Source organism: Mixophyes fleayi, chromosome 8, assembly GCF_038048845.1.
Source record: "Mixophyes fleayi isolate aMixFle1 chromosome 8, aMixFle1.hap1, whole genome shotgun sequence".
Lineage (NCBI taxonomy): Eukaryota > Metazoa > Chordata > Amphibia > Anura > Limnodynastidae > Mixophyes > Mixophyes fleayi.
Window position 1 is genome coordinate 89,641,770 of NC_134409.1, and position 21,305 is coordinate 89,663,074.

General features: G+C 45.2%; 1 protein-coding gene across 1 annotated transcript in view; it reads left to right on the top strand.

The window, feature by feature from the left end:
* Nucleotides 1–21,305, top strand: part of LOC142099426 (cytochrome P450 2D15-like) — a 102,079-nt gene that overhangs the window by 66,597 nt on the left and 14,177 nt on the right. Inside the window, exon 7 of the mRNA XM_075182861.1 lies at nt 20,025–20,212. Coding sequence (XP_075038962.1) covers nt 20,025–20,212 — 188 coding nt within the window. The remainder of the gene's footprint in view (nt 1–20,024; nt 20,213–21,305) is intronic.

Below are 21,305 nucleotides of genomic sequence, written 5' to 3' on the forward strand. Positions count from 1 at the left end.
CGCTTCCTGGTCTCACAAACCCCGATATCAGAGAGTTGTGATGAACCCTCCACATCCTGACAAGCTGGCATCTGTGGTCACCCGTGTTCACTCCCACATCTGGAAAGAACGACCCTTGGAAAGGTACGACTTGTTCAGGCACTAGGTGAGAGACTTGGCCCATGGTGTACAGTCTAATCATCTACTTGTCCAGATGAAGATGGGATTTTGACCATTTGCGCGGAAGTTCCCACTGGAACGACGGCGAGTGAAATTGTGCAAATAGCACCACCACAAAAACTGAGACCATTGTGCCCAACAACTTCATGCACTGAAGTAGAGACTTCTCGTCTCTTTAAGAGGCACTTCGTCTTGGACTGGATCGCACAGACCTTGTTCTCCGTGATGAACATCTTCTGCCAACTTTTGGAAGGATGATGACCCAGCCATGTGCTTCTAGGAAGGACATTGTCCAGGTAAGGGACCACTGCGAGTACCTGTGGCTGGAGAAGGCCCACCATTACTGCCATCACTTTGGTAAAAACCCTTGAGGCGGTAGCTAGACCAAAGCGTAATGCCTTTAACTAGTAGTGGGCTTCTCCTACTACAAAGCGGAGAAGACACTGATGACCATGTCATATGGGGATATGAAGATAAGCATCTTTTATGTCCAGGGAAGTCATGAATTCTCCTGGTTCCATGACTGCAAATACCAACCAGAGAGACTCCTTTCTGAAATCCAGGACTCGTACCTTTTGGTTGAGAGTAAAACCCCAAACCTCTTTCCAGTGAAGGGAGTGGAATTATTACCCCAAAATCCAATAGATTCTGAATTGCCACTTGGAGTGCTCTGCACCGGAGACCACAGGCAGGAAGCCATGTGATAAAAAAAACATCAGTGAGGGAACTGGAGCACGTCTATTACATACCCACGAGTGACAATCCCCCTGACCCCAGGAGTCGGGTGATGATTCCAGGCACTTTTCCTGAAACAACGTTAGACGTGCTCCCACCAAATTCCTGTGAAAGGGTGAGACGGCATGCTGAGACAGACTCTGATGGCTTAGGGTTTTCTCATCTTGAAGTCTCCAGGCCTCAACAGAACCCACCCCTTGCGGGGGATCCTCTAGATCTGCTGAAGAGGTGAAACCTGGGATACTTTGGTTTGGCCAGCGGAATGTTGCAAAAAAAAAAATAACATTTTCTATCCGTGTTGTTCTTAAATGAAAATCCACCTTGTACCTGGAGAGTAGTAGTTCTAGTCAACCGAGCTATAGGTTGGTTCAAGTTTGTAAAAGTTTACCATGTCTTCTGCCGGAAGAGGGTAGAGAAATCTAAACTTTTCTGGTATATGAAAGTGGCTGTCAGGCTTTTTCCATGCATCCGAAATCATGTCCAGTAATTGGGTAGATGAAGGAAAAGAAGTGAGCTGTTTCATCTGCCTCTTAATGAGCGAGAAACCAGTTGCACGTGATATCTCTGGGTTTGTAAAGCCAAAAGTCTAAAGAACACTTAGCACCAAATCATCCACGCCCTGGACAATGGATGACTCTTCCACACTACCTGAATTCTCCAGAGTCTCTGGGAGTTTTGCCCTCATCCTCAGCTGAGAGGTCAGAAGTTGGGTCTAATATCCTAGATTCCTGTGAAAACTGACGCTTGTGTGATGTTCTGTGTGATGCGTTAAGCATGAATTCCAGTGAGGAAGAGGCCTTAGCCAATCCCTGGGAGGACTCCGCTAAAGTGTATTCCACGTGGGATACAACCATGATTGGTAGAACCCTTTATGAATTTGACAGGTGTGATGCGGAAGTAGAAGTGGAAGATTCACCTACCTCTTGCTGAGACATTACCCTTGGAAATTCTGCTATGGATGATGTCAGAGGATGCAGCTATGCAGGTTCTTCCACAACAATAGATTGAGTCTGGCACTGGTCCCGAAAATCCACCTCACAGGATGTACACAGGGCCTCCAGGTCAGAATGTCCACAAGACAATGTAGCGTTACATTTTGCACAATTATTATGCGTTATAGACTTGGAAGTCCCTTTGTCTAGTTATGCAGGATTCTATTCAGAATAGCTGTACTGTATATGAGCAAGGGTCCAGTATTTTTTTATATAAATGACACTATACCTGTTCAAACAGCCCCTGCATGTAACTGTTAATAAACAACATATATCATATATACTTAAAGAGGGATATACATGTAATGTTTTTGTAAAGAAATGGCCACATAGAATGGTAGGCTCACAAACACACACTTACATACTGATAGGAAGCAGAAAAGAGCATTTTTCAGGACAATAAAAACCTGCCCTCTAATCGAGGGGCACAGCAGGGTCCGCAGCTACACTGGAACAGAAAATGGCGATATTTGTGCCAGGAAGACGGGAAGGAGGATACACAAACTCTGCTTCCTATGCCCAAAATGTTGAAGTCACAGATTTCCATTCCTCTCTGTGCCCTCCAGTGGTGAGTGTAGCCACCGCTGGACTCACCACTGGAGGGCACAGATGATCCAATGGAGAACTTGCTGTGGCTGCTCCTTTGTCCCTTTTCTGTCCGACACAGAGACACGACCGTTGCTCTGTTCAATGTCCGCTTTGGTTGAGGCTGTCAGTGTTGCCTGCGTGCCGGTGCTGACAGCTTGCTTCCATATCCTGCACGGATTGCAGGAGACACTTTCTCAGAGTAAAAAAAAAAAATTGTACAGCATTCCTGGGGGTGAGATAGCTGTCGAGCTACTCACCCCAGATCAGGGACCAGGGGTGGAAAAAGGCTGCAGGCTGTCCACCCACTTGGAGGCATCCCTGAGCCCAGCATGTTGGTCCCCCTTAGTTTAAAATAATAACATCTGTACAAAGTCCTTAAAAATTAGAATTCAGGGCAGGAGCCCTGAAAAACATGCCGACTCCTAAGGGCTCTAAACTAAACTTAATACACCTTCCTGTGGAAGTGGTGTAGTTGGGGTGGAGCTATATTCACAAGTTTTTTTTGCTAAAGTGCCGTTGACTCCTTGAACAACCCCTATGTCTAGCAGTGTCTAGCAGTGTCCCCCAGTAGGACGTAAGAGAAATGTAAGTTAAATCAGACTCTTTACTATTATATTGTCACACATAGGTCCTCCACCTCTATCTCTTTTAACTTGGGTGTACTACTGTACAAATGAGTAACTCTGTATGCAGCCTTGCTCTGCAGATTGTCCGGTAAACAACTAACTCCTCTTTTAGAAGCCTGTGGCAAACAACTCCCTTTGTCACAATATATTTATTTATATATCAAAGTTTAAAATAAACTCAAAAAATAAAAAACTTAAATAAAAATATAAGAACACTTACATGTAGCCACTATAACTTACCCTGATCTAGTAAAAATGGCACATATTATATATCAAAATAATCATGGAAAAGTGTATTTTTTACAACAATGTTCGGCAAATTTAGCTTTTATAACACTAAAATTGAGTCTTTTTATTTAAAAGAAAACTCTATCAGGGAAAAAAACAATATAAAATTCACACTGATACTCTACATATAAAAAAGCCAAAATGCTAAATTGTGACTGGTCACGAGACTACAAAATACTGCTTTAATGGGGTTAATAAACATATCTGTCAAGTCATGGGAGGACATAAGTTCCCTAAATCGCTCTTATTTCTGCAGATAATGGAAAGAAATGCAGGGCTTCTTTTGGTGCTTCACATAGTGCAGTGCACTATATGTATACTGTAGACTTTACAGTATGTGCTAAGCAAAACTGCAGTGCAAATTCTCTTTTATGTTCCTACTCTTCTGCAAATACATCATGTTTTACAGAGAAGAGCATGGATCTGCAGACCTAGGAAGTTGTGTCTGCAGGGGTGTAATCATTTTCATCAGCTGATTGTAGGAGGTGGGTGGATTGGGGATATTCCTTGTTGAGTACAGACCTTGAGTAAGCACCTCATTTTGCCCCAACAGGCAAAAGTGATGTTTAGCTTTGTAGGACAAATTTTTATTTTTTTTTAATTTCTTTATTTTAGATGGTCAGTCAATAAAACGCATGTACAAAATGAGGTAGAACATTTACAAAATAAACATTGAAAGATATTTACATTATAGTAAGTTCCAGTGAAGGCACTTTTTCAACAATTCGAAACAAAGATTGACCATATTTTCATTCTATTTTTTGCTTTTGGTTAAGTATATGAACCAACAATACAAAAAGTAAAGTGGGGTAGGGGTAAAGAAGACGTAGAAGGGAAAGGAATAAATGGGGGGGGGGAAGGGGAGACCACAAAAGCTACTGCAGGAGTGTAATCAAGAAGAAGGTGAGATGTATATGTTAGAGGATCAGAAGATGGCGGAACAGGAGTAGGGTCCTAATCGCCGCTCATGGGTCATGGCGGAGTCGTTAATGGCCAGAGGGAAACGAACATTCTGCAAACTGCCAAGGAGCCCACACTTGGTTGAAGTTGTAACCTCTATCGTGTAGGTAATAAGTAATCTCCTCCATGGCTGCCACATGCCATATTTGCTTTTTGAGCGTGGATAAAGATGGAGGAGAGCTGGATTTCCAGTTATGGGCTATAAGGGATTTGGCGGCTGTGAGGATGTGTGCAGTTAGTTTTCTAGAAAATTTGTCAAGGTCTGGGGGGGGGTAACAAAGGAGAAAGATCCAAGGATCCTTTGCAACGGGAGCCTCAAACAATGTGTTGATAAAACGATGGATCGCGTCCCAGAAGGGAGTAATAACTGGACAAGTCCACCAGATGTGTAGCATTGATCCCTTATGGCCACAACCCCGCCAACAGTCAGGTGATGAGAAGGGGAACATTGTATGAAGTCGGGTGGGGCTATAGTACCAACGGTAATAAATTTTATAGGATGTTTCTTTTAGTTTGGTCGATATGGAGCTTTTGGCTATCCCCAGTCTCATGTCCTCCCAGGCCTCCTTATCCGGGGGAGGGCCAAGATCTCTCTCCCAGTCGGCCTCATGTGAGAGTTGCGGGTGAATAGTGGCTTTGAGAAAGATATTATAAAGTTGTGATATCATAGCTTTATCCATGGGGTGAAGTTTGCAAAGGTTCTCGAATGGGGTAAGGGGGGGCGTAATAAATATTTGGGTGGTAGAGACCGTAAAAAGTGGGTGATTTGAAAGAACTCAAAAGGGTTAAGGATTCGGGCCAGGGGGTGAGGCTGAAGTTCAGCTAGGGTGAGCCATTGGCCTTGTTTCGAGAAATCTGACGGGAATTTGAGGCCAGCCTGATTCCAAAGATGGTATCTTATCTTGGAGAGGCCTGGAGGGAATATAGGATTAAACCAAATGGGAGTCAGGGGGGAAAGGGCAGATGTGAGTTTTAGTTTGAAGGAGTAGGAATCCCAAACCTTGATATCAAATTTGGTGGTAGGGAGTAATTTGAAAGGGGGGGGGACGGTGTATAGGGGGTAAACCCCAAATCGGGGAGAAATCAGGGAGGGCTATATATGCCGCCTCTAGGTCAAGCCACGAGGTGGAACCCGAGGGGACATATGATGCAACAATTTGGGAGAAGTGGGAGGCCAGATAATATAGCTTGATATCGGGTAGTCCCCTGCCACCACTCAAAATGGGCTTTTTCAGAACATTAAGCGAGACCCTAGGGGACCTATGATTCCAGATGAAGCGAGTCAGAGCTTTCTGAATACTAGATAGGAGGGTGGCAGGAACAGCAACTGGTAAGGTTTGGAAGAGGTACAGCCATTTGGGTATGATGTTCATTTTGACTGCTATAATCCTGCCCAGCCATGAGATAATAAGATGGTTCCAGGAAGCCAGATCAGATTGTGTTTTGGAAAGTAGGGGTGGGAAGTTTTCCCGGAAAAGGAGGTCATATCGAGATGTAAGATAGACTCCTAAGTATTTTATTTTCCTGGTCTGCCATTGAATTTGAAAGAGGACCGCAATACTTCGGCCTCCCGGGGGGACACATGGATCAGCATGGCCTCCGATTTTGTGTAATTTATTTTGTAATTAGATATCACACTGTAGGTCCAGAAAACCTTATATAGGTTGGGGAGGGAAATGGCCGGCTGAGAAAGCAAGAGTAGGACATCATCCGCAAAAAGCGAGATTTTAGAGTTAACGTCCCCCACCTGCACTCCCCAAATGCTGGGGTTAGAGCGCATTTGTGAAGCCAGTGGTTCGATCACTAAAGCGAAAATGAGGGGAGAGAGAGGGCAACCTTGCCTTGTACCATTTTGGATGGCTATCGAATTTGAAGGTGTACCATTGATCAGAACTTTAGCCAAAGGTGAGGAGTACAGTGCCAGGACGCCAGTGAGAAAGTGGCCAGTGAAGCCAAAGGCCTCAAGAGCTGCTCTCATAAAACCCCAGGAGATCCTGTCAAATGCTTTTTCAGCATCTAGAGAGAGAATAATAGTAGGGGATCTTCTGGTGTTTGCAATATGGATGACATCAATCGCTCTCATGGTGTTATCCCTTGCCTGGCATCCGGGGATAAAGCCTCCCTGGTCGTAGTGGATCAATGATGGGAGGAATTCATTTAGGCGATTTGCCAGGATTTTAGCGTATATTTTTAAGTCTAGGTTAAGAAGAGAGATGGGTCTGTAGCTGTCACAATGGAGTGGGTCTTTTCCCTCTTTCGGGACCAATATTATTTTGGCTTCGAGCATTTCTGGTGGAAAGGGGTTTCCCGGAGGGCGCCATTGTATAGGGAATGCAGGTGGGCGGCAAGCAAGCTCAGAAATTTTTTATAATAGGCTGCTGTAAAGCCATCGGGGACGGGGACTTGCCACTTTTTTGTGATTTAATTGCAAGTTGGATTTCGTCTAATGAGAGTTCTTCATTAAGGTGCTGGAGGGCTTGAGGGGATAGTTTAGGGAGTTTAGATGTGGCAAGAAACTCTGAAATCAACTCATCGTTGGATTGGTATGGGGGAGGGACCGGAGTAGACGAAAGGTTGTAAAGGGCGGAGTAGTATTGTTGAAAGGCTTCCCTGATAGCAGCAGGGTCATGGAGGATTTGGTTGTTGGGATCCCGGATTGATATTATATTTTTATGGAATCTACCTGATCGAAGTCGAGCAGCTAGAATTTTGTCCGCCTTGTCCCCTTTTTCATAAAAGGATTGTCGGAGCCATTTAAGGCGCTTGGCTACCTGTTTTGAAAGGAGAAGATTAAGCTGAGCTTTAGTCTCGCGCAGGGCTAGCAAGGTGGCGGGGTCTGGAGCAGCCTTCTGTTGGGTTTCCAGGGATTGTAGTTTAAGGGATAGATCGTTAGTCCGGTTGAGGGTTTCTTTTTTCTTCCTAGAGGCAATGCTGAGTAAATGTCCCCTCAGGACTGCCTTATGTGCCATCCAAAGAGTAATTCTAGAAATATCCGGGGTGTCGTTGAGCTCAAAATACTCTTCAAAACGAGTCCCGAGCTGGAATATTATATGTGCATTGTGAAGTAACGAATCATTGAGGCACCACGTCATGGAGCGGGGACGGACTGAAGGGCCATAGAGGTCAATAGAAATAGGAGCCTGGTCAGACCAAATCATCGGGTGGATTTGAGCTGCCTGGAGGTTTAGTGCCAAATCATGGCTGAGCAGGATCATGTCTATGCGCGAGTAGGAATGATGGGGTGGAGAGTAGTATGTGTAGTCACGAGCAGTCGGGTCTTTGACTCTCCAGGAGTCGTAGAGAAGCTGGGATTTCATGAGACTGAGGAGCTACTTAGAAGATATTGAGCCCGGACCGGCAGGGGGTGCGGCCATAGGGGTGGAACGGTCCAAGGAATGGTTCAAGACAGAATTAAAGTCTCCCGCTACGATAAGATCTCCTTGGCGCAGGCGGGACACTAAGACATCTAGTTTTGAAAAAAAAAACAACTCTGGCGTTGGTTTGGGGCGTAAACATTAACCAGGGTGTAAAGTTTATTGTTAATTTTACCTACTAAGATAAGGTACCTACCCTCTCTGTCTGCCAGGGAATCAATGGGTTTGAAAGTGATATGACGTGCAAACAAAATTGTGACTCCCCGTTTTTTGGTTGAGTGATCGCATGCATGGTGTGTGTCTGGGTATGCTTTTGAGCAGAGCTCGGGATGTGAGTTATGTTGGAAATGTGTTTCTTGTAAGAAAATGAAATCACCCAACTAGAGTTTGAGGGTCGTAAAAAGCTTACCTCTTTTCTGGGGGCTATTCAACCCCTTAACATTAAATGAAAGATCTCTAAGACCCATGTGCAGCGAGGAGGAGAGAGATTTAGAGCAAGCTTGACAAGTTGTGGTCGGTTGAGGGAGGGGAAGGGTTTGTAGAAGTAAGCGAGGGAGTTAAGTCTGAGTGTTTCATGTGGTCGATTGGTAATAGGGAAAGTTTAGTGGTAGAGAAGGGGGGGGGAATGGGTCACTCGGCAAAAAAGGCCGGGACCAATTGTGCCGACATCGGGAGAGGTTACTATGTACTGGGGGAGCACATAGGTCAGCAAAGGAGCTTACAGCTCCAAGGGAGCGCGGCGGGGCATCCAAATGACGCATCGCGAGGATCCGAGCAGACGGATCAGGGGGTATATCCCCTTGGGGTATCTGAACTGAGAGTTTTGCAGAGGGGTTAAATGTGGGTAATGGGCGAAGCAACCTGGGGGGAATATAGGGATAGCAAGAGTGCGGAGTAATGCGGGTGGTATGGATTGAGGTGAAAACAAATGAGGGGGAGGGAGGGCAAGGATATAAAGAGAAATAGAAGTGTAAAACAAGACATAACAATGCAAGTAAACACTTTATAAGAAAATACTATAAAGTAGTATCAAGTAACATTGCAATAAAGGTAACATTATTAAGTAGTCGGGTGGTTCCGTGTAACATCTCCCACCCGAAACAGGTCAGGTAAGAGAGTGATGCAGAGCGACTAGGAAAGCATCATCATGGACAATCAAGTGGGTTCTATGGGGAGGAACTGGCACACAAGAACACCCAGCGAAAATATAGAAAAAAAAGAACAAAAAAACAGAACTACGAGAAAACACAGTTCGCTATAGTACAGGGGAAACATTAAATACAATGAGTATCGTAAGGTAAGGTGATGTTCCAGTGTTGACCCCTCCAGTCTAATACAGCACATCGGAAAGGTATAGGAGGAGTCACAGGAAAGTGAGCCTGATAGCCAGCAGTGTGAGCAACTGGAGGAAGGGGATCCCACTGAGGGTGGAGATCCAGAGTTATACATAGGCTTTCTCCAATATGAGGCATTTAGGATGGACACTGGAGAAAGAGCAGAATAGTAAGAAGAGGAGAATGGGGAAGAAAAAAAAAACATTAAGAATACTGAAAGACAAAACCTGACAAGCAGAATCAAGTCCCGGAGGGTATATCAGATGATGGTGATGACACAGGTACAGTGGTCCATTCGGTACTGGGAGTTTGACGCGACGAGGGTCTTGTTGCTCTCTGAGGAAGAGAAGATGATTCAGCTGGAAGATCAACAGTAATTCCAAGTTTTAGAAGCAGAGAGAGTTCTAGCCATGAGCATCGCACCCTGGTGCCATATCAGAATACGAAAGGGGAATCCCCAACGGTATTTGATTTGTCGTTGGCGGAGAAGAGTGGTGACAGGCTTAAAGTCTCTTCTTTTAGCTAGAGTGATTGGGGAAAGATCTTGGAAGATTTGAAGGCTAACGTTATCAAAGGTGATAGACTGGAGGCAACGGGCCTCCCTCATGATATCCTCTTTCGCCGTGAAGTAGTGCATTCTAAGGATGACGTCTCTAGGTTGGGACGGATCTTGGAAGCGGGGTATCAGTGCCCGATGAGCTCTATCTAGGAGAAGAAGATCCTCAGGAGTCGAAGGGGAGAGTTGAGTAAAAAGTTTTTTGAGATAAAGGTCCAGGTGGGCAGATTCAATCTGTTCTGGTATCCCACGGATTCTTATATTGTTTCGACGTGCTCGATTATCTTGGTCTTCTTGACCTTCTTGTAGTTGGGCGATGTCTTGGCGGATTTGATGGAGCTCCGTTCCGACTGACGGTTGGTGGGTCACCACCTCCTCCACTCTGTGTTCAAGATGATCGGTTCTACCGCCCATGTCAGCAATGTCTGCTTTTAGTGAGTGGAGGGCTTGCACCAAAGCTTTGACATCCTTCAGCTCTTTGAGGAGGGATAGAAAGTCCCGGCGAGTCATAGGAGCCGAATCCTCAGTGTCAGGATCCGAGTCCGAGTGATCACTGGATCTGGCAGGAGTTTTCTGTTTGGAGAGGTAGGGTAGGAGATCTCCTCCTGGGGCCATTTTCCCCCCTCTTGGCATTGTGTTAGAATAGGGAGGCAGTTAATTGCAGGGATAGTGGGGAGAGGAGATTGGTTGCTTCACTGTAGATTGTTCAGGGCCCAAGGGGGTAAAAGGGCATGGTTAGCACACAGACATCCACAGCTCGTATTGCGGAAAGATTGTTTTAATACGGAAAGAGAGCATCTACATGGATGAAATCCCCTGCTACTAAAGGTTTCATGACTTGTCCTTTTCTTTTAATGTGATGTATTTTACACCTTCCAGTTGCGCATCTAGTGCATTTGAAAGCAGACTTTGTCAACTGTAGTAAAAAGTTTCAAACACACAATAGTGCCAAATGTAATGAAGACAGTCCTGATACCACACTGTCTTGAATTAATTTAAGCCATATATTAAGCTAAAGTGAGTAGTATATTAAGAGATAAACATAAAAGTTTAAAAGAATAAAGTGGGTAGTGTTAGAAGGTTGAACTTTGAAGTGACTTTTCAATGTATGCACCATAGACATTTTCAGATGCCTTTGCAATGCATAAAGCTATTTTGCAGGTGCATTTCATAGGACTGTGAAGTGAGTGTTTACCTTGAAATACTCAAGGAATGACCTAAAGAAGGCTTATGACTGCACTTTTGCGAGTTGTTAATTACCCTTAATATAAATGTGTGGTGCTGCTGTACTATAAGTCATTTACCTGGCTAATTGCATGGTCAAACATTGCCAGCCATTCCTTATGTCTAATACTGCCAAGTAGGTTGTTTAGAGTAGTTGTTGTAACTTGATCTATTTTCTATATACGCAAGAAATAAAATGAAGGGTGAGCTAAGAGCAGAAAAGCATATTTATTGTGTAGGTCACATAAACAAAAGTATAAAATTACTATTGTCCATCGCATTCGGATTTGGTCAATTTTGTGTTGCATTTTATAAAATGAAAGCAATTATCCCACTTTTTTACTTGAATCAGTTTGCAGCCAATGAAAGTAATTTACACAGCGCAAATTGGCAACTTTGATGGGCATAAGTCTGCTGAGCATGAAATGCTGCATTTGCTCTTGGTTTCCACTGCAGTTGTCCCATTATTGTTAATTAACAGCCCAGGGAGGTTGAGAAAAGTCCCAACACTTTTCAGCGTACATCTGGTACTATGTTGACTTTTGTACCTCAAAAGTCAACATAGTACCAGCCATGTGTTGACCAGCCTGAACTCCATGCTCATGATCTCCCTGCTAAGTGGAAACTAGCCCAGGCTAACTAATGGTGGGGCATGTTGAGAATTTGGGGTGTAATTGATTTTTAGTTATTCATTTACCACTTTGTTTATTGTTATTGCTTATACATAGTACACTGTGCATAGGGTACTGTTATATTGCAGATGCAATTTTCATGTGCATTAGATTACACTACTCTGCTTTAGAGATATAACAAGAGAATTCTGTGCCCTGGGTGAGAGAAAACACTGCCCCACTCCCTCCTCTTGGTGAAAGCAATAGTAAATTCTGCCTACTAAGAAGGTGTGCCTAGTCCTTTACAAAGCCGCCATCCAAGCCCCTCCTTCCTCAGACCCCATCAAAATTCTACGTTTTGGCTTCTTATTAATCTGTGTGTGGTTATCTCTCTGCTAGGCCACCCTCAACCCCTTCCCTTATCACTCAAACACCGTGAAAATTTAGTGTCTCCTCCTTCCCAAGTAGAACAGTATGAAGAAGGACAGTTGTGATGAAGTCCTATCACCACAGGACAGTCGAACAAATTGATACTTTCCCACCAGAATCTGCACATTTTCCAGATTGTACTGCTCTGTCCTGCCTGTTCTTGAAGTTTTTACTACCTGCTGCTGCTGGTTTTTATAAGGTTATTTACAGCTTGGCAAGATCCTGGAATTTTGGGGCACTGTTTGGAAAACAGATAGAGGTTCTATAAGTGAACCTTCTAAGCCTCCCCCCAACCATCCTAACATTAACTGAATAGCACCCATGTAAAATAATTAAGAATCCTACCAGTCTAACATTAAATTAATTGTGTGTACATTTAATAAATTGACCTTCTTCTCCCAAACCAGCCCAGATATCTAGTTAATAGCATTCAAATTTCCCTCAGTGAATCCTGACAGTAACTTATTAGCTCACACATTTAATAGAGACACCACATTACATTAATATGACCCCAAACAACATTAATACCCCACCAGCACTCACATAATAGTAATAACCCCCAAAACACTTACCTGCTCTCCAGTTAGGATGGTGGATATTTTTCAGGGACAAGTCTTTCCGCCACCAGAAGGGGAGTTGAAAGATGGGAGGGGGTGGAGAAGATAAGGAGAAGAAAAGAGAAGAGAGGAAGGGGCGAGAGCAGATGACAGTTATCAGTTAAAGTGCACCATTAGTTTCAAGAGCTTTCAGGATTCACTGTTCCACTAGCAGATTCAAAAAAGGAACACTAGAGGACATATCGTATTTCCCCATGTATAAGACACATCCATATATAAGACGCACCTTAATTTTGGGGCCCAAAATGAAAAAAAACATGTATCAGGTCCTTTTGCCAATCAGACACCATCGGATGGTCGCATACCGGTAATTTGTGCTCTCCCACTCAGAGGATTCATATTCTCCCTTACCTTTGAGACTACAATCCGCCATCAGCACCTGGGTAGTGGAGAACACTTGCTGGACTCGCTGGTGACTTGTTTGCTTCCTGAGACGCCTGGGGTCTCCCACTGCCGGCCGGACATCCCGCGCCATCTGATGCTCTGAGCATGCTGCCCTCTTGGCGGTTGCCAGATTCCCGGCTGCCTTCTGAGAGTCCCCCCTGGCCCTGGTGGCTCCTAGCTGAGTGCCTTACCTCACGGAGCGCCTATCACGGAAATTGTAGCCTGGGGCTGGAGTTGGAACAGCCCGGCGGACCCGCTACTTCCGGTTACGCGGCAGGACTTCCGGTTCACCCGGATCGATCGCAGTCAGCACCTCTTCACTGGAGCCTCTAGTGCAAGTTACTCCCACTGCTCCTCTTAATCGCTGGGTTAAAGCTCGCATGGGGACACGCTGTTCCATACAGCCATCGGGACACGCTGTTCCATACAGCCAGCGGGGACATGCTGTTCCGATTAGCAGGGACTCCTCTCTCACATCCAGGTTCGACTTCTTCATCGATGTAAGTAGCGATTGCAGTGTATAAGATGCACCTTTCTTTAGACCCAAAATTTGGGGGAAAAAGGTGCGTCTTAGACATGGGGAAATACGGTAATTTTTTTTAAACTCTCCACATGGAGCACACAGTAGAAATTGAATTACCTGCCCTCAGTGACAGTCTAAATTAAATCTCCACCGCCGGGACTCTCACCTTCCTCCTGCAGGAGTCCCGGCCGCCGCTATGACGACCGGTTCGTCATTTCCGGGATCTACCTGACCGTTGCCAAGGCAACAGTCGGACGCCAACAGCAGTAGCGCCGCGTCCTGGCTGCTGGGGACAGCCGGGCGCGTGCGCAAGAATAAACAAGCCTGTGGGCTAACTAAGTAATTATTACTGTCAGTACCCCTGTCCATGTGATTTAGTGTCAGGCTCTGATTGGCTGGTACTGGTATTTAAGGCAGTGAGGTCTGCAGCCTCACTGCCGGTTATAGCTTCTGAGCTCCAGTCTGCTGACCTGATTGTTCCTGTTCCTGTATCCTGATACCACTACTGATTTCCCGTGTATGACCCTTTGCTTTGAATTGGACTTCGCTTGTGTTTCCTGTGACCCTGATCTCTGGCCTGTTTACCGTTTCTGCTATCCGCCTCTGACCCCTGACCTCAGCTTGTTCACCTATACTGTTGTCTGCTGCCAGCCCTTGACCTCTGCGTGGACCTCACTCCACTCCACTCTACACACTTCACGACCCTCTGTCAGTCTGCGTCCCAGTCTATCCCCACCATCAGGGGCTCCAGTGAACACCTGATTGGCAGAGTAGATTCCGGGTTGTGTTGTGCCGGCTGGAGGGGTTCCTAACATTATAACTGGCCCACTCACGGAGACGAGGTTGGAATGGATGCAAGTGGATCTACACCGTCTCCGGCACAAGCCCTAGCAGCCCTTGTATCAGATGATCCAGGGATTGTCTGAGCGTCTGTCTGTTCAAGAAGAAACCGCAAAAACTTCACAACCCACTCCAAGTATTACCTGTGAACCTAAGATGAATTTGCCGGATTGCTTCTCTGGAAATAGATCTCTGTTCCGGAATTTCAGGGAGAGCTGCAAGCTCTATTTCCGGTTGAGACCCCGCTCCTCCGGGTCAGAGCATCAAAGAGTCGGGATTATTATTTCCCTCCTACAAGGTGACCCCCAGTCCTGGGCCTTTTTTTTTGCCACAGACCAGTCCTGCCATGCAGTCCGTAGACGCTTTCTTTGAGGCATTGGGTCTACTATATGATGACCCGGATCGAGTGGCCTTCGCGGAAGCTCATCTACGGGCCTTGAAACAAGGCCGGCGTCGGCAGAAGAATACTGCGCTGAATTCCGTAGATGGTCACCTGATAGTGGATGGAACGACCCCGCCTTACGTAGTCCGTTCCGTCTCGGCCTATCGGAACAGATCAAAGACTCTTTGGTGCAATACCCATCTCCTACCTCTCTGGAGGATCTGATGCACCTCTCCATTAAAATTGACAGGAGGTTTAAAGAGCGGAAAACCGAAAAGGAGACATCATCACCTCCATCCGTCTTCGTTCCTGTTTCCACGGATGGTGAGGAACCGATGCAATTAGGAGCATATCGTCTTTCCCCTGAGGAAAGAGATAGAGACGATCACAAGGCCTATGTCTTTATTGTGGCACAAGAGGCCATTTCTCCCGTTCCTGCCCAAACAAACTGGGAAAAGAGCATGCCTAGGGAACGATGGGAAAGTTCACCTAGGTCTGCAGATTGTCTCCCCGAAAAATGCCGTATTGATTCCTGCACAGCTCACGTTCAGTACTTGTTCCATGGATCTGGCAGCCTTCATTGACAGTGGAGCTGCGGGCAACTTCCTTGACATCGGGTTCGCCCGCGCTGCTGAAATTCCAATGGTAAGACTCAAGTCTGCTATTACGGTCTGTGGCTTAGATGAAGGTCCGTTACCTGGTGGCAAGATTTCCTGGGAGACCCCGCCACTACAATTGAATATCGGAGCCCTCCATTCAGAGTCAATAACCTTTCTCCTTATTGATTGCTCATCGGTTCCTTTTATCCTGGACCACCCATGGCTTTCCCGGCATAACCCTGTAAAGGACTGGGTAAAAGGAGAAATTGTCCAGTGGAGTTCTTATTGTGAACAGTCCTGCTTGTCACTACCGCTGCGGGTGAACCAGTCTATTCCGGAGCAACTTCCCTCACAATACCACGACTTCTGGGACGTGTTTTCCAAGAGAGCGGCGGATACTCTACCACCTCACCGTGACTTCGACTGCGCCATCGAGCTCATACCTGGTTTCAAGTTACCCAAGGGACGCCTGTATTACCTCTCGGCTCCCGAGACCAAGTCCATGCAGGATTATATTGAGGAGAATTTGGCAAAGGGCTTCATCAGGCCATCCAAATCTCCAGTAGGAGCTGGTTGTTTTTTTTGTATCTAAAAAAGACGGAGGGCTAAGACCCTGTATTGATTACAGAGGGTTGAACCTCATCACAGTCAAAAACACCTATCCACTTCCTCTCATCTCTGTATTGTTCGATCAACTAAGAGGTGCAACAGTCTTCACCAAAATTGATCTCCGGGGTGCATATAACCTCATACGTATAAGAGCAGGTTATGAGTGGAAGACAGTATTCAATACGCTCTCTGGCCACTATGAATATTTGGTCATGCCGTTTGGTCTTAGTAACACCCCTGCAGTATTTCAGGATCTAATTAATGAAGTGCTACGTGAGTTTCTGGGACATTTCGTTGTGGTTTACTTGGACGACATCCTCATATATTTGGACTCGTTGTCAGTACACCAGGGTCATGTCAGACAAGTTTTACAAAAGTTGAGGAAACATCATCTCTATGCTAAACTCCAAAAATGTGAGTTTGAGGTTCAGAAGGTATCCTTTCTTGGTTATATAATCTCCTCGGAAGGATTCTCCATGGACCCAACCAAGGTCCAAGCAATCTTAGACTGGGTACAACCGAATAACCTCAAGGCGGTCCAGAGATTCCTGGGATTGGCCAATTATTACAGGAGATTTATTGGCGGCTTTGCGGATATTGTGGCTCCTATTGTCACCTCGACTCGCAAGGGAGGCGACCCAGCTAACTGGACATCTCAGGCAATAACTGCGTTTGAAACCCTGAAGAACGCCTTCGTGTCTGCTCAGGTCCTCAGACACCCGGATCCTAAGGCACCGTTTATTCTTGAGGTTGATGCCTTTGACGTCGGTGCGGGTGCCATCTTGTCTCAAAAAGATTCCCAGACTCACCGCTTACATCCATGTGCCTATTTCTCTCGCCAGTTCTCTTCAGCAGAGGCCAACTATGATGTGGGAAACCGAGAGCTGTTGGCAATCAAATGGACCTTTGAGGAATGGCGACATTGGTTGGAAGGCGCTACACACCAGATATCCGTTATAACGGATCATAAAAATCTGCAGTATATTACTAAACAGATTAATCCGGTAGCTTTTAGTTTGAAGATTCCTGGCTCTCTGAAGATCCCCAACACGTTTCATTGTTCGTTACTTAAGCCAGTATTATACCCGAATCAATCCCAGCCTACAGGGCTTTCTGTGGGATTTAGGAACATACCCAAAAATTTTTTGGTACAGAAAATCCTCGACTCTAAAAGAGTGCAGGGGCAGGTGCACTTCTTAGTACAGTGGAAGAATCGTGGATTAGAAGAGCGGTCTTGGGTTCCTCGGAGACAACTTCATGTTTCATGCCCCTAAACAGTTGAAGGAGTTCTTCAGGAAATTTCCAAGAAAACCTGGTTGTCGGGGTGCCTTGACCCCTCCTCAAGGGGGGGTACTGTTAGCAGTCATGGCGGCCGCGGGCACCGGCGCGACTCTCACCTTCCTCCTTGCTATAATGACCGGGACGTCATTCCAAGGCAACGGTCGGACGCCAACAACAGTAGCGCCACGTCCCGGCGGCTGGGTACAGCCGGGCGCGTGTGCAAGAATAAACAAGCCTGTGGGCTAACTAAGTAATTATTACTGTCAGTACCCCTGTCCATGTGATTTAGTGTCAGGCTCTGATTGGCTGGTACTGGTATTTAAGGCAGTGAGGTCTGCAGCCTCACTGTCGGTTATAGCTTCTGAGCTCCAGTCTGCTGACCTGCTTGTTCCTGTTCCTGTATCCTGATACCACTACTGATTTCCCATGTATGACCCTTGGCTTTGAATGGGACTTCGCTTGTGTTTCCTGTGACCCTGATCTCTGGCCTGTTTACCGTTTCTGCTATCCGCCTGTGACCCCTGACCTCAGCTTGTTCACCGATACTGTTGTCTGCTGCCGGCCCTTGACCTCTGCGTGGAGCTCACTCCTCTTGCCTGGGTTCTCCCCAGCCGATACACACTTCACGACCCTCTGTCAGTCTGCGGCCCAGTCTGTCCCCACCATCAGGGGCTCCAGTGAACACCTGATTGGCAGAGTAGATTCCGGGTTGTGTTGTGCCGGCTGGAGGGGTTCCTAACAATATGCAGAGGTTCATGAGAAAGAGACTGAAGCACTGACTTCGGCTCATTCTCGGAAGGAAGCTTTAGCGTTTAAGGCTAGATTAAAAATACTTTACCAGCTACTGCATGATTAAATGGACGTCTTGGTTAGCTCCAAGGATGATGAAGTGGAAATAGTTGAAGACTAACTCTGTGTATGAATATAAAGCTAAGCAGTAGAAAATGGTCAGTATGGAATCTGACCAAAATTTGGTGACAAAGGGGCTGATGCAGAGTGGGATGTATGCCGGTTTGTGTAGCGTATTTTGCAAGAAAACACTGTGTGCATGCCCATAAAGTGGGTGCATGAATATGTGCCGAAGCAGACTTGTGCTATTCTGGCATTTACTCCCACTTGCGCCCGGAGAGGCGGAACAGGGAAGGGACGTTGTATCATAGGCCAAGTACAGTAAAGGCGTGCTTATACAAATGTTGTTAATGCAGACCTGCGAAAACATAGATATCTGGATGTTACAAGGCATATCTTTGGCATGTACTATAGATACTCGCTGTTGATAATGACCAGTTGTAAACCAGGTGCACATGCTGCTGATGCAGAGGCCGACGCATATGGGCTGAAATACTCTATTTTTGTCTCTTTTTTTTTTTTAGGAGTAATTTACTTCCATTTTGGGGCTAACTCTGCATCACATATCTCCCTGTACCATCTTCTCTCCTGTCTCTCTCACACATTACCCTTGACAATCTTCTCCCCTCTCCCTCCATAATATCTCCCTGCAGGCAATCCTATCACCCGCCCACTCATGACTCGCGGAAAACGAACCTACCCTTCTTCAGAAAAAAAAAGAAAATGATCATCAGGGCGAAACTGGAAACTATTTTCAGATTGGTGAAAACAGTGCCAGTTTAGAAGTGCTGGTATGACATACAATCCCATAATGGCACACTTAAAGCACTGCCTTAAATAGAAAAGAGTGAAGGGCTGGTGAAATGCCAGCAAACACGGCACAGCAGTCACTTATCGCAGGCATAAGAAAGATAGCCTTATCACCATGGAAAAGCTACAAACGCGAAAAGAATTGTAAGTAAAGATGAGCATCAGTTAACTGCACATAGGAAATGTAGTGCAGCACCAGCACTGGCGTTACAGGTGCAAGCATGACATTATCTAGGAAGAGAAAAGGTACCAACTAGACTGAAGGAGTAGTGTCGTAGTGCAAAATAAGTTACAAATGTCCAAACAGAAAAGAGACAAAGAAACATAGAAGATAAGACTACCAGATCGGTGAAAAATTGGGATGGACTTAAAGGAGTGGGAAGACCTTGACCAAATAAATGGAAGAGGGACTTCGGAATAAGTGACCTCATCCCAAGGTCACTCACCCCAGAGGTTGTGAGCTAGGGAGAGAGATGTGTGATGGCTGTAGACTAGGTGGTTCCAGTTTGTAACCTGATCACGCTGTGGAGTTTGGGATCTGCCCCAACAGGAATGACATTGTGTGTCACACCCATCTGAAGCTCAGTGGTGGGACTCAGTGGAAAGCCCAGTGTGAGGTTTCGGTGTGAAATGCAACTGGCAGGTATGCTCAGAGAAACAATTGGAGATGTTGGAGAGGTCTGTCACAAGAGAACTGGATTTCACCACAGAGAAGCTCAGGAGAGTACTGTACAGATGCCCAGAGAGAATATTCGTTGGAAATGCACAATAGGAAAATAGGTCTGTCCCACAAGAACTGGATTTCTCCAGATAAAAGCTTAGGAGGATCATGTGTTTCTTAGAGAAAAAACAAACAAAGTAACTGGCTGAAAATGGAATGTTGGTCAAGGTGTCTGTTGTTTATTTGAAGTCAGTATTTGCTACCTTTAAGTCTAATATATATGCAGCGGTGGAAGTGGGCTAGTAAACGTTGATATTCCATATTGCCACATATCCTACTGTCTTTATTTTAAATCTATCAAATTCCATTCACTTACATTTTCCATACCACCACTTTGGACACACTATGCATACATCTGCAGGGCTGAGGATATGGTTTATTTTTTTCACAAACTGGAACTATTTTAATATCCATTTCTTTCTTACATTGACTCCTATATGCTAAGTATCTAAGTGGTATTTAGTTATTCAAGTGAAATAATGAACAGTGTTTGTTAGCTTTGTTTTCAAGTAGAAATTAACATTCTGATTTAGCCAAAGTTCATGAGGAAATTGATCAAGTGATTGGAAGAGAAAGAAAACCTACAATGGGAGATTTGTTGCAAATGTCATATACTAATGCTGTGATCCATGAAATACAACGGAGTGGGGATATCGCCCCTTTGGCTTTGCCGCATATGACCTACAGAGACATGGAAATACAGGGACAGTTTATACCAAAGGTAAATGAGAGTTAAATTTGGTCTACTATTTAGTGAATATTTATAATAGTAACACATTTCTTTTAGATACCGTATATGTGAAAGCCAGGATGCAAACTTTTTATTCACTATATGCATTTCTAGTCCCTCTTGTATTTCTTTTTTCTTAGTCTTCTTTTATCTATAGCGTTTATGCTTCACCTCTAGCTATGAGTTAAGTTTTAAAGTTGTGTTCTGTCAATAATTCACAACATTCCACCATTAAAAATCTGATTGAATAAATGGTACTCTGTTAAAGGGGCAGCTACGTCTTGTTCTCGATCACCGTTGTATTATTTACTTTTAAATATTTCTTCTCTTTATCACAACTGTTTCTTTCCTCTTACTTGTTTCTAATGCCTCTTATGTTTTAGTCTATGCTTTTGTCATCAGAATACTCTCTTCATCCTACCCTCATACCTGTGCTTTCTCTCTCGATTCTCTGGGATTCAACTCAACAGTCAATTAGGAACATTTTATAGGAAAAAAAATGTAGGTGGCCGAGTTTTAAACTTAACACTTATTAACAACCCACACACAAGTGTTGGTAAGAGCTCCTGTGTTTTCAGCACTGGGCTATTATTTTCTTGGGGAGTGGGGGCATATAATTTTTTTGTGGGTACATTTCCCCTAGGACAGAGGCACTCAAATCCAGTCCTCAAGAGCTAATATCAGGTCATGTTTTCAGGATTTCTGTCAGTAGAAACAGGTTGGATAATTTCTGACCCAGGAAAATAGATTGGCTCACCTCTGCATGAAAAAAGAAATACTGGAAACATGAGCTGTTGGTAGCTCTTGAGGACTGCGTTTGAGCACCTCTGCCCTAACGAATTTAGCCCTGTGCTGAAGAGGCTGTAGTTGTGTCACTTGAGAGGGGGACCCCACACTGTGGGTTTCCTTGTTATAGTCCAGCTTGTCACAGCCTATTGTCGGTTGCAGTTTCTGCTGTGTGGCCCCAACGCTGTGCGCCACCCCCGACAATTTCTGCAGCAAGCCCAAGCTTATTAGTGTTAGTTACTCACCCACGGCCTCGTGCACAGTCGAGCAAAGTTTACGCCGAAAACGTAAATTGCAT